Here is a 14,249-nt window from a genome sequence, read left to right as displayed (position 1 = left end):
CTAAATCCATGGAGTAAGCTATATACAAATGACCACTGGTATCTCGAATAACACCCCCAGCACCAGACTGACTCGGGTTACCCAAGCTACTACCATCAGTATTAAACTTCACCCAACCCTGCTGAGGCTTAATCCATTTCACCATAGTCACCTTCTCAGGTGGAGAAGGAGGGACCGGAATATCTAACCTCCGTAAAATATCACCATCTTGTTTAGTCAATCTCAACTGTATTATAGACCCTTTAATAAGATGACAAATCCAATATTTAATACTGCTCCAAACCGATTCAGAGGTATCGTCCTTCCCCTCAAGTCTAGCTTTGCAATGTCTAGCCCAGAGTTTCCAAGAAACTATAGACGGAATAAGGCCAAAAATAATACGAGTATAAGAAGAGTTACCAGCACGGCGAAACCAAAAATTGACCTGCTCCTGCCAAGTATTAAAAAAATCCATGTGCACACCCAAATGAATCATAGCCAAGCGCCAAATTTGCCTCGCAAACTCACTTGTACACAAAATATGATTAAGATCCTCAAGATGACCCACGGGACAACAATTGCATTTAGAGATTATGGGGATACCCGCCAACCTGATCTTCTCATCCACCGCCAAACAATTGTTAGTAGCTTTCCACATCATAATAGAAATTTTTTTTAGGGAGAATAGCATGCCAGATCCAATGAGCCCAAGGTAAAACAGGCGCCCTTACCCTTATACAATCCCAAGCAGACTTAGTATTAAAATTGCCAGCAATATCATTTTTCCAAACAAGGACATCCTGGTTTACTGCCCAGCCTTGTACATAAAAAAAAAAAAAAAAAAAAAAAAAAAAAAAAAAAAAAAAAACACTTTTAGGACGAGCTTACCAACATCTTAGATTCATTTCCAAGTCCTTCCCTAGCTTTAGGTGATTTCAACTCTATCATCTTCCAATATAAAAAAATCAGGAGTTAAACCATTTGCCCAAACCTCCAATCCAAGTGTATATGGATAAGTTTGGTTTTGTTGACTTAGGGTTCTTTGGCCTACATTCACCTCGACCAATAACAGATTCTGTTAGCATCACATTAAAGTGCGCCTTGATAGAGCAATAGCTAATCTTCCTTGGCTAGAACTCTTTCCCCAAGCTTCTCTTACCACCCTCACTTGTGTCTCTTCAGATTATGCTCTAATCCTCTTAGACACTTCCAACAAGAAAAGCTCTCCTAAGTCTTTCAAATTCAAAGAATTCTGGATTCGAGATCCTTCAATTTCAAAACAATCAAAGAGGCTTGGCAATCCTAGTTCACTGGAACCCCATCTTTCATTCTCACAAAAAAAATTCAAAGCCACAAAAAAAGCTCTTTGGTAATGGAATAAAAATTGTTTCAAGCATATCCAAACCCAACTCAGATCCTTGAACTCAGTGCTATCAACTCTCCAAGACCAAGATTCCCCCTCTTCCTCTAACACCCTGGAAGCCAATTTGCAGGAAAATATCAATGAGCTGCTCCTAAGAGAGGAATCTATTTGGAGACAAAAATCAAGAGTAACCTGGCTCACTTCTTCGGACCTCAACACCAAATTCTTTCATGCTTCCACTTCCATTCGACAAAGAAGAAACACAATTGAGAGTCTCAAACTTGATAGGAATAACTGGACGATAGATCAATCCACTATCATCTCGAAGATCCAAAACCACTTCCAAAGCATCTTCTCTACCTCTCACCCAGTCCCTCCTGTGGACATGGATAATTTGTTTCCTAACAAGATTACGGATTTGAAAAATGACTTCTTGTGTAAAATTTCAAGCTAAGAGGAAATCACTCTCATTGTGAAAAAACTCTCTCCCACAAAAGCTCCTAGTTCCGATGGCTTTACAAGCCTTTTCTATAAAATTTTCTGGGACATCATAAAAAAAGACATGATTGCTACAGTTAGGAGCTTTTTGATCCATGGTAAGCTTCTCAATGAGCTCAACCACACTAACCAGGTCCTGATTCTAAAAGTGGATAATCCTAACGATGTCAATCAATTCTGACCTATCAACCTGTCCAACGTTTGCAATAAAATCATAGCAAAAATTCTCACAAATAGACTCAAAGCCATCCTTGCCAGTCTTCTTTCATCCTTGGTCATCTTATCCAAGATAACACCACTTTGGCTCAAGAAATTTTTCACAATATGAAAAAAATGAAATGCAAGATTGGCCATATGGCCATCAAAATTAACATGGTAAAGGCCTTCAATTCCATGGAATGGTCCTTCCTTCTTACTGATCTTCACCGAGCAAGCTTCAAACATCCATGGATCAATTGGATTACAGAGTGTATATCGTTTATTTCCTACTCCATCATTGTCAATGGCACCCCTCATGGATACTTTCAACCCACAAGGGGTCTTAGGCAAGGGGACCCCCTATCCCCCTTTCTCTTCATCCTTGGCACAGAAATTCTTTCTAGACTTCTCACCAAAAAGAAACAACTAAACTGCATAAGGGGCATCAAACACTCTAGAAATGGTCCCTCTATCTCTCACTTACTTTTTGCGGATGACTTGTTCCTCTTTGGATCAACTACTGATCAAAATGCCCAACACCTCTTCGAATGCCTTGATGTTTACAACTCTTAGTCATGTCAATGTATTAACAAGTGTAAATGATCGCTCCACTTCAGCAGGAACACTACTCCCGCTTCTATCAGTGAAGTCAAAAACTCCTTTAATTTCAGAGTTCCCCTCCCCCCACCCCCAATTCCAAATATCTATGGTTACCTCTCACAAATGGTGTTGACAAAAAAATTCCTCTCTAAAATAATGGAAAAAATTTTGGAATAAGCTCCAAGGTTGGAAAACAAAACTTCTTTCTCAAGCTGCCAAAACTGTTCTGATTAGATCGATTGCTAGTACAATCTCTTCTTATATCATGTCCTCAACACTCATCCCCAAAGCAATGGCAAAAAATATGGACTCCCTCTTTCACAGATTTGGTGAAGTTTTGAGGATAATGGCAGAAAGAAATTCACTCACAAATCTTGAAAGGCCATATGTTTACCAAAGTCCATGGGAGGACTTGGTCTCAAACGTATGGCCACTTTCAACTCAGCTCTTGTCACTAAATATGCTTGGTTTCTCCTTAATGGGACTAATAACCTCTGGAAGGATATCATCATAAAAAAAAATACTTGCATTCCAAAACCTTCTTGTAAGTTCTTCCAAAGACCACCGACTCTTGGTTCTGGAAAAATCTAATCAAACAAAGAGATTTTCTAAAGTCTAGTATCTGTTTTCAAGTCAACAATGGGATGTCTACTAAGGTATGAAATGACCCTTGGATACCCACTATCTCTTACTCCATACCTCAGCCAAACCTAAATAATACTATTCTAGACCACAATATAAAAGTCTCTGAGCTAACTTTAGAGGAACCAAGGCGTTAGAAGATGTTTCTTCTCAACACCATTTTCTCAAAAACTTCCTCAAGGGAAATTCAAAAGATTCCCTTGGCCAACTATAATTTCCACAATGTCCAAGATAAGATCATATGGCTACACCATTCTTCTAGAAATGTTTATATTAAATTAGCCTATGCAGCTCTTGTTATTGAAAATAACATTTCAAATCACAGTAATCTTCCCATTAATTGGAAGTGTTTATGGAAATTCAAAATGCAAGACAGGCTGAAATTATTCCTCTGGAAAACAAGCCATAACATTATTCCTACTAAATCTCTAATCAACAATGTCATCCACCTAGATGAGGATCAGCTTGCCTGCCCTTTATGCAAAACTAAACCAGAAGACTTCTGTCACCTCTTCCTCAACTGTATTTACTCTAGAATAGTGTGGAAAAAATCCAAATGGCTAATAGGCACCACTACCTTTGCAAAGCAACCATTCCCAAATTGGATTAAAAACATTGTTAACCCTTATAAGATTCTCCAAATACCAAAAGAAGAACATCAGTCCTTTCAAATCTTTGCAACAATTGCTATGGACAATCTTTGGTTTTTTAGAAACAAAACCGAGCATAATCATACCACTCCCTCTCCTTCTTTCTTTGTTGATTCAGTGAAAAAGGCTTCCAGGATCACTTAAATGCCTTGGAAACCAAAAACCAGCAAGTAGATACTAATGAAGAAATACATCCAGAAGGGTACCATCTCATCAGGTTTGACGTTGCAATTAGAAATCAAGATAGCACACTAGCATCTTTACGCTAGAAAGACTCCAGGGAAATCATATATGCAAAAACAGGTCTCATCAATAGTGTGAACCCAAATCTTGGGAAAGCAAATGCAGCTTTGATGGCCATAGAAGAAGCAAAAAGACAAGGCCTTGAAAAAATAATTGTAAAAGGGGACTCAAGCCCTACGATCCAAGCAATATCGAACCTCTTTCCTGTTTAGGATTGAACCGTGTGCTCTATCATCAACAAAATCAAACATCATCTACATCCCTTCAAAGAATGGAAGGTAAAAAAAATTCATTGATTGAAAAATCGATGTGCACACAACCTGAAGCAATGGGTAGCAATGATGCAGGCCTTTAGCAACATCCCCTTAATCCAAATCCCTTCTTATTTGCTGAATTTTCACAATACAAAAGACCCACCCTTTCAATATGTATAATTAATTACTCCTAACTTTGTATCTCTTCCTTTGGTTTTAATATATCAATGCAAAACTTGCTCAAAAAAAAAAAAAAAAAAAAAAAATTACAGCGAGAGTCCCAAGTAATGAGAATCATCATCTTCTTGATATTTATATGGCATCTTATATGGTAAGGGAAATGATATTCCATCGAAAAATCTTATCGAGGTTTTGTATTGATTGGTTTTTTTTGTTTTTATTTAATAATTAAAGAAAAAAATACAAGTGAGATACTAAATACTAAACTATCTTATCTCATCTAATTATTATAACATTTTCAAATTCTTATATAAAAAATAATAGACAATTAAACTTTTTCAAATTTTAAAATAAAATTAATATTAAAAAATTATATTATAATAACATTTTATTTAACTTTTAATAAAATATTTCATCCTATCTAAACTGTTTGATTGGCTAATCTTGACTACTTAACGCAGGTGGTAACGCGCTCACGATAGGAGGTTTTCATCCATGGAGCTGACCAATCAGCAATATATCTTTTGAGCAACCAACAATATATCCGAAAATGGGCTTTGCTAGATGCAGTCGGCAAATGCAGTCGGGATGCAAGCGTACAAACTCAAGAGGGGGGGTGAATTGAGTTGTATTAAAAAAATAACAATTATAAATCAAATATATAATATAAAATATAAACAAAATATGAAATAACAATAAATATAAAGAGTAAGGGTAAGAGAGAAGCAAACTCAGTATGTTAACGAGGTTTGGCCCCTTGAGGATTCCCAAATTCACTATTCAACCTCCTTCAGGTGGAGATAGAAACCTATTACACCTTTGAACAACACCGCTACAAAGGATCCGTGTAGAACACCATCTACACTTGCAATCACCTTACACGTGGTGATTCAACTATTCCCCGTGTAGAATACTTTCTACACACACAAGGGTTATACACACCCTTTTTCTGATACAAGAGCTGATAGTGGGTAGGTTATCAGAAAACACTCCTCAATGAGTGAAATAAGAACAATACAGCGTAAACTATATCTCTCAAAATGAACAAGGATTAAGGCTCAATGCTTAGAGAAGAGAGAATGAAAGCTTTGAATGAATGTTGTATGCTCTTGGTGTTGTGAATGTGAAGCTCTCAAATGATCTATTTATAGGTATATGAGACTTCATATTCAAATTTAAAAAGATTCACATGTCAAAGACAACATCATTCATTTTTTTCAAAAAATTCAAATAAAAGGTTCTTCTTTTTCAATTATCAAAGACAACATCATTTACTTTTTCAAAAAAATCAAACCTAATCTTTTACTTTTGGCATATGACAAAATGAGCACACTTTCCTTTTCAAAAAATTCAAACCTAATCTTTTACTTTTTGCATATGACAAAAGGAGCACACTTTCCTTTTCAAAAAATTCAAACCTAATCTTTTACTTTTTGTATAAGTCTAAAAGAGTATCAATCACTTTTGAAAATATTCAAATAAAACATGCACATGTGAAAGATGACAATCAATCATCTTTAATATTTTCAAAGTTCAACCCTTTAATCAAGGCATGCACATGAAAAAGATGACAATCAATCATCTTTCAAAATTTTCAAATTTAATTTTCAAAAATATTCATACACATGTGGAAAATGTATTTTAATGCTTTATGATAAAATATTAATTTTGAGCATTAATCCTAATTTCGAATTTTGAAGAGATTTACAACATTACTCTATAATTTTAATGTGAACTTGTTCCCTTCTTGCTCATGCTTGTTTCCTTGATGTTCTTGACTCCATTGTGTAGACAACTTGAGCTTGAGACTTCTTTATTCTTTGAATTCATTTGTTATCATCAAAATCCATGTGTAAATATATAATTACACAAAACTTGAAATCTTGGGTTCAACACACATAAACAACTACTCTTCCTTTCCTTGCTTCTAGAAACGACTTGGACTCTTGGGATTGAAGAAGATCTCAAGCTGAGAAGTGAGGTATCCCCAAGCTTCAACCTACTCATCAATAAGAAAACCATAGACTATGAAACCTAGCAGCAACAGCGGCGGCAGCACCCAAGCCTCTCGATTCAGCCCCCAAAACACTTTAAAATGAAGGTGTCTAGATTTGTAAGCCTCTTGGATAGAAAATACCCTCTTCTTTGCATAGAAAACTCCCCCAGCTCTGATCTTGCATTTTCCTTTTTTGCATTTTGCTTTTTTTCTTTTTCCTTTTTTTGCATTTTCCTCTTCTCTGCATAGCGAACCCAAATATTTTTTCACTATTTTCTATCTCATTGCATTTTCCTTTTTGTGAATTTCTTCTCTGCATATCGTTGGCGTCCATGTTGGCCAGAAAGACGTGAAGCTGTCACCAAAGGGCTTGAGGCTAAGTGGGCAGCTACTGGCTAGGGTTTGAGGACTGCATTATTTAGTCGGACAGGTTGACACCAATTAACAAACCCGTTATTTAGTCAGGTTGGAGGCCAGCTCAAGAAATAGCCCGATAAAAGTCGGGTCGATTCAGGTCATTCTAATCAGATTCATCAGGTGTTCGGGTCGCATACACACCCCTAGCCCTTGGCATCCTAAACTTAATTTTCCATAGTAAACCTATTCTCTACTGAAGTAGGTTTACTATCGCAAATTTAAGAAACATCCTCTTCATATTCTTATCGTTAATGTGATATCCCGTTTTTACGTGTATTTTTATTGAATGAGTGTTTTAATTTAATTAAAATATTGGTTCCTTCATTTAAATTATCGAATTTTAATTGAATTTATTTGGTTTTGAAATTTCTTTTCTAGAGCTTTCTTAATATTAATTATTGTTTTGAGTTTAAATTACTGTTTAATTTATTTTAGTTTTTTTTATTTAAAATTATGTTGTTAGTATTTACTAGTTATTTATTATATTTTAGTTAGATGTGGTGTTTAAATTATTTTATTCGATTTATAGCCTTTAAAGTTGTTTTCGTCGGATCAGTTTCTGGACTCCAGATGTGAGGATTGGACCTCATTTCTTTTCCCTATCTTTTCTTTTTCTCTCTTTCTTTTTCTCCTTTCTCTTTCTTTTCTCTTTTTCTTTCTTTTTTCTTCTCTTTTTCCTTCGGCTTTCTTCTCCCCATGCGCGCATCTCTCTCTCCTCCATTTTCGCTGTTTTCTTCAGCCGCCATTCGTTGGCACCATGACCTACACCACCCACCCAAATTTCTTCCCCTTCGACCGGTGATCATCCCCAACAAATTTCACCTCCATCCATGTCGCCAAGAGCCCCACCAATCCTCACGGTTTTTGAGCCGTTCCGCCGTCGTCGTTCCACCTTCAACCACCATCTCTTCACAGCTTTATCACTGACCTCTTATCATTCCAAACCACCCATTTCCAGCTCCGATTCGTCACCGGAGTAGCCTCCACGACCTCATTTTCTGTTTTGGGGTTTTTGGTCTTCTTCTGCCGTTTTCGCCGCCACCCACAGCCAACCCTCACTTCCACTAACTTCATAAACACCTCTAACCCATTTCCTATCAATCTCAAGCCTTGGTTCGTCCCCATTCAAAAGTGGGTATTTTACAACCCACGACCAGTGTTTTTACACTGTTACATTACTTTTTTATCGCCCTTTTTCAGCTCATTGATCATTCCAAAATTGTTATATAGCGCTGTAAGTATTTTTCAAACTTTATTTTAGATTTAAATATATTATTACTTTTACAATAATTTGTGACTGGTTGATTATTTCGGACTGAGTTCTAGAATTTGGGGGTCAGTTGGATTTGAGGATGGAGTTGTTTGGTTATTGTTGATGTTGAGTTTTGTTGGTTAATTTGTATCTTGATGTGTTTTGCAATTTGCATTGCATGGGGCATACATGTACATGTGTTAAATTGAGAAAACTGGATTTTCAGCTGTAAATGGATTTTCGGGTGCGTGTGTATCACGACCCCAAGCCGGGATGGGGCATTATCTCAATGGAGCTCTTCTGGTACTCGGGAGTGGATAATACTAAGTGACATCTTCTGGGTTGTCACTAAGCGACGACCGGATAGCACGATACGGTAATGCTGTCGTGTCGACTCTGTAGTCCCTCGGCTGGTGGGGACTAGAGGATGTTTGGTCTAAGTACGCGCTGGGCGTGAGACTGGGTATCGCTCGTTTAGATGTCACATGCAACGTCGTTACCTGCGGTGTGGCATATGAGCCAGAGTGTGCGGATGATCCCTAAGGGAGATCATGGTGCATGCATTAAATTGGAACTGGTTTTGGATATTGGATATGGGCCATTTTCTGAAAAAATAGTGAGATTTTGTAAGAGGATATTGTGATCCATTTCCTAGAAAAATTGTAGTTTTCTTGGTTTGGGTCATTATCTGAGATAATGGCAAGAACTTGTTTTAAAGGATATATTTTGGGCCAAAATGAGATTTTGGCATGTGTGGAAAAATGTAGATTTTGAGACATGTGCATTTGGCATCCTTTCATGCATATTGTTGAGTGTAATATTTTTTTATCTCGTGGTGTTTAGATTATTATTTACCTGCGGCACCATTTTGGCACCGTAGATTTTGATGCAGAGATTGAGGAAGAGGAGGTTGAGCCCGAGGAGTCGGCTCCGCCAAAGTATTGACTTGGAGTTGTTTTATATTAAAAATTATCTCTACTGGTTTTTATGTTATGTAATTTGGAATTGAAACAATGTTGAGACTTATAATATTTTATTATGTGTAATTTAAACGAGTTTGTATTTAAACAAAAATCCTGGTACCTATTTGTAGGACTTTTATTATCCACTGCATGGTTTTATTATATACTTGTTGCATGTACACACACTTGGTACTTGGCGATGGGATGCGTGACCCGTGTTGCCATTATTCCGACGCCTCGATTTCCACGTATCTGTACGTGGGAGTTGGGTGCGATACCCAGTCTGATAGAACACTGATATTAGACTTACGTATTTTCTTTAAAGTATTCTCCTAAGAATAGGATTGACTTAGGCATCGAAAGCTCCTCAGGCTACCGAGAGCCACTCATCTCCCTGTTGCAGGACACTGATCTAGCAAAAGCCCAAACTGCTAAGCAACTCAGCCCTTACGCGTACAAAACACGATGTTAACAAATACATTTTCATATATTGTTTTAGAATAATCGTGATATAGATATTTATATATATATATATATATATATATATATATATATCTAAATTATATTTCAAGTTACTTCAAAAACAAATTAATAATTTAGATTTTTCAGTAATAATTCTCAATCCCAAATCTTAAAATATATGTTTGAAACTAAAATAATAAAAAGTTACGATTCTTCATTAAGATGATTTGATGCGATTAGGAATTTGGAGAAAAGGATTATATTGATTATAAAATTAGAAATAATTTGCTTTCATCGTAGCCTATGTTGGTACGTGAAAAACAAATAAAAAATTACAATAACGTCCCAAATATTTGGTTTCGTCGGATTTGGGACATGATCTTTACGATATCTTGCATATCATGGCCCCTTTTTTTTTTTATTTGAAAAAGAAAAGCAGTTTTTTTGCACGTTAAAAATTTTATATATAATCATTTTTATATAATTTTTATATATTTTATTGATGTAATTAGTTATATTATTTTTTTTAATATTTAATTAATTACATTAGTGAAGTGATGTGAATATCATTGAAGTGTATAAAAAAATACGTAAAAGTAACTGTATATAAAATTTTTTATCAAGAAAAAAATTGTTTTTCTTTTACAAATAAAAAAAATAAAAAATAAAAAATAAAAAAAGAACATTATTTGCAAGATATCGAAAAGATCAAACGACAAGCGTGTCGCTAGTGTATCATTTGCAAGATCTTTCAACTACTTTTCTTTTGGATAACTACCAGTCGTCCATCAAATGGGGGCACAACCAACGAGTAGTTGACATTTTCCCAAGAGGATATCCCTCATGACTTATGAGGGTTATAAAACGATAATTTCTTGGCAACCTAAACCGTGAGGTACTACTGCTAGTACTGATCAATCTGTCTCTTAATTCGCCATGGAAAACCTGTTCTCTTACCTTGCTTTCTTCTTCTTCATTATTCTTATAATCAAACTTCTATACCACCGCAACCCTAATTTACCTCCAAGTCCATTTTCTCTCCCAATAATTGGCCACTTCCACCTCCTTAAACAACCTGTATTCAAAAGCCTAGAGACCCTATCCTTGAAATACGGTCCTGTCCTATTTCTTAAATTTGGTTCTCGGCCTGTACTCGTCGTATCTTCTCCTTCGGCTGTGGAAGAATGCTTAAGCAAGAACGACATCATATTTGCAAATCGTCCCCGCACCATGGCCGGTGATATTTTGACTTACAACTCAATTGTTCTAGCTTGGACTCCATATGGCCACTTGTGGAGGAACCTCCGACGCATCGTCAACCTCCAGATCTTCTCTAAGAAAAGCCTCCAAAACGTTTTCAACATCAGGGAAGAAGAAGTTTACTCCCTTCTTCGCATGGTGTTCAAAGTCTCGAAAGGAGATCCAAAAAAAGTAGAGTTCAGGTATTTTTCTTCACTTCTAATGTTCAATGTTATCATGAGAATGGTCACTGGAAAGCCATGTGTTGGAGAGGAAGCTGCAAGCACTGATCTGGGGAAGCAACAGCTCAAAGATATGAAGAGTATTATTTTTGCATTTTTGTCAATGAATATATGTGATCACTTTCCAATTTTGAGGTGGGTTGGTTATAAAGGGTTGGAAAAGAGTATGGTAGGGTTGCAATGGAAGAGGGATAGATTTTTGACCAACTTGATCGAAGAGATAAAGCAAATGAACACCAGTCATTCAGAAAATGAGAAGAGGACTCTCATTGAATCTCTATTGTCTCTTCATGAATCAGAAAGTGAATTTTATTCCGATGTTTTCGTCAAAAGCATCATTCTGGTGAGTGATAATATAAAATGAGATACCCTTACAATTTCTTTATGACTAGTGCGATCATGTCACTCCATTAAAAATAAATCTTAATATTACAAAATTATCCTTTATTTTATATAGAGTTGTAGAGAAGTTGTAAAATAGTTATAAGTGAGTATTTTTCATTTCTGAAGTAAATCTTCGACCACATAACATGTTGCATTTTCTATAAGCTAATTATGTAAAGAAAATATTAAAGCCCTCATATTAAAAACTCCTCTAACTGATAGACTAAAATATCTACAAGTTTGGTAAAGAACACGTAGTTTTTTAGTGAGAAACATATACGCATCAATTAGATCATGTATATTAATAAATTTTCTTGTGATAGGGCCTTTAAAGCACTACTTAGATCTGGTTTCTAACTTTGCTAGAACATTTAATGCTTCAGGTGATGTTCACCGCAGGAACAGATACAACAGCTACAACCATGGAGTGGGCAATGTCACTTTTGCTAAATCATCCAGAGGTATTGCAAAAGGTTAAAGCGGAGATTGTAAACCAAGTTGGGCATGGGCGCTTGCTGAAAGACTCTGATCTTGACAAGCTTCCCTATCTTCGTTCTGTGGTCAACGAGACACTTAGACTCTATCCTCCAACGCCACTTTTATTACCTCATTGTTCTGCAGAAGATTGCACCGTTGGGGGTTATACAGTACCAAAAGGGACAACACTATTGGTGAATGCATGGGCTGTGCATCGGGATCCCAAGCAATGGGAGGAGCCCAACAGCTTTAAGCCAGAGAGATTTGAAGGATTTAGCGGAGAAAGAGAGGGTTTCAGATTCTTTCCATTTGGGATTGGGAGGAGGGCATGTCCCGGTGCTGGTTTGGGCCAACGGGTAATTTTACTTGCCCTTGGTGCACTCATTCAGTGCTTTGACTGGGAAAGGCTTGACAAGGAGATGGTGGACATGAACCTAGCTTCAGGATATCTTGTGTCAAAGGCAAAGCCTTTAGAGGCTCTTTGTAGTCCCCTCCATTCCATGGAAAACCTTCTCTTTCACCATTGATTACTTCTGCGTGTAATTACTTGTGCTTAAACTATTTAGCTTTTGTGTAGAGTTCCTTCGTTACAACCTCCCAACTCAAAAAATAAAACTTGGGTGTTTGGGGAATGAAATGAAATAAGAAATTTGTGAATAGTAGTAAAATGGTTTATGAATATTAGTAATAATATTTGAGTTACGATATTTTATGAGATTTTGAAAAGAGTCATGCTACATCACCCAAGGGATATAGCCCAAATTGCCACCGAACAAGGCAAAAAGAAAAATTATTCATTTTTTTTATATTCTTAAGTTTAAAAAAAAAAATTCACAACATCACTAAAAAGCACTTTCTTAATCATTAAAGAAAAAAAAGGTTTCGGGACACGTTTTGGATCCCAAATTCGGGACCTAAAGTATTTCTCTTTTGAAAAAAATAAAGAGAAAGTTGAATAAAGTTATTATAAAATTAAAATATTATAATGATTTTATGAGAGTTTATTATTATTTTTGTTTTGAAATTTAAAAAAATTGAATTATTTTTTATGTTTTATTTAAAATTTTGAGAAAAATGTACCCCATCAATTCTTCCGTGTCATATGGTACGTTTGATAGAGATATGTGTTTGGTTTTTAGAATTTTGAAGTTTCATTGTCTGCAACAGGAGGTGTTTCTTTGCACTTTGGGGTAGTATCAGAATTTCAATAATTAATGGCTGCCATTTGTGGGTTTTTTTGTCTGGGAATCGAAGTGGGTTAGGGGTGCTACCCGCACCATACGGTGCGGGGTAGCCCCCCCCCCCCCCCCCCCACCCCCGCATGGGGCGGATGGGGAAAATCCACCCCGTCCCCCGCCTCCGGTGTGCGGGGGCGGGGTACCCCGTCCCGCATGACGGGGTACGGGGTGGGGGGCCAGTCCGTCCGGCCCCCCGCACCCCCCTTCTGGGCCTTGGGCCCAGAGGCAATTTCTGGGCCATTTTGGGCCCAGAAATCTCAGCAATGGGCCATTTTGGGCCCATAAAATTATAAGTAAAAAAGAAAAAAAAAATTTCCGAAATTTAAAAGAAAAAAAAAAGTGTTATGTCTAAGAGTCTAATACGTAATAAACTAATAATAATAACTAAACTATTACAAAATTGAAAGGCTAAACAATTACAAAATTACAAACATAAAAGTGTCCAAAGGACATTGTATCAATATTACAAATTATTGAATACAAAATTTTTACAAATCATTAAAAATTGATCGTTCTAAAGAGGCTTGTCAGCTGTGGCTTGTCTTTGAGTCAAGAGGTGTGACAGTTGGGGCGGCCCGGGCTTGAACACATTTTTATGTTGCAGAGGTGTTAGACGTCTCATGTGTTACTACAAAAATTAATATTAAAATTAATAACGATGAAATGGAAATGAATATAAAAAAATTAAAATAATAAAATAAAAAATAATTACCAGGTGGTCCAAATCCAGACTGATCACCACCCTCATCGGTCTCCTTAAAATCTAAAATATCCGGAACATGAATATCTTTTCCTATCGTCCAACTCTGTGTGCATATCAATGCCTCTACAGTTGTAGGAGACAATGAACTACGGAAAGGATCCAATATACGACCTCCGGTACTAAAGGCTGACTCTGAGGCAACGGTGCTAATAGGGATGGCCAAAATACAGCGGGCAATCTCAGAAATGATGGGATATTTCTTTGAGGCAT

At 36.6% G+C, this 14,249-nt stretch overlaps 1 protein-coding gene across 1 annotated transcript; it reads left to right on the top strand.

Moving 5' to 3' along the window:
• Positions 1-10,564: 10,564 nt before the first annotated feature.
• Positions 10,565-12,695, top strand: LOC122295439 (cytochrome P450 81C13-like). Its single transcript, XM_043104457.1, has 2 exons — positions 10,565-11,520; positions 11,945-12,695. Exons 1-2 carry the CDS (start codon positions 10,633-10,635, stop codon positions 12,563-12,565), a joined length of 1,509 nt encoding a protein of 502 aa, XP_042960391.1. The 5' UTR covers positions 10,565-10,632; the 3' UTR covers positions 12,566-12,695.
• The last annotated feature ends 1,554 nt before the right edge of the window (positions 12,696-14,249 follow it).

The sequence above is a fragment of the Carya illinoinensis genome, chromosome 15 (genome assembly GCF_018687715.1).
Source record: "Carya illinoinensis cultivar Pawnee chromosome 15, C.illinoinensisPawnee_v1, whole genome shotgun sequence".
NCBI lineage: Eukaryota > Viridiplantae > Streptophyta > Magnoliopsida > Fagales > Juglandaceae > Carya > Carya illinoinensis.
Note: the sequence above shows the minus strand (reverse complement) of the source record. Positions and strands in the feature narration are given on the sequence as shown.

Coding starts and splice junctions, on each gene's coding strand:
- LOC122295439 (XM_043104457.1), top strand. CDS start 10,633: ATGGAAAACCTGTTCTCTTACCTTGCTTTCTTCTTCTTCATTATTCTT. Junction 11,521..11,944: donor TCGTCAAAAGCATCATTCTG/GTGAGTGATAAT, acceptor TTAATGCTTCAG/GTGATGTTCACCGCAGGAAC.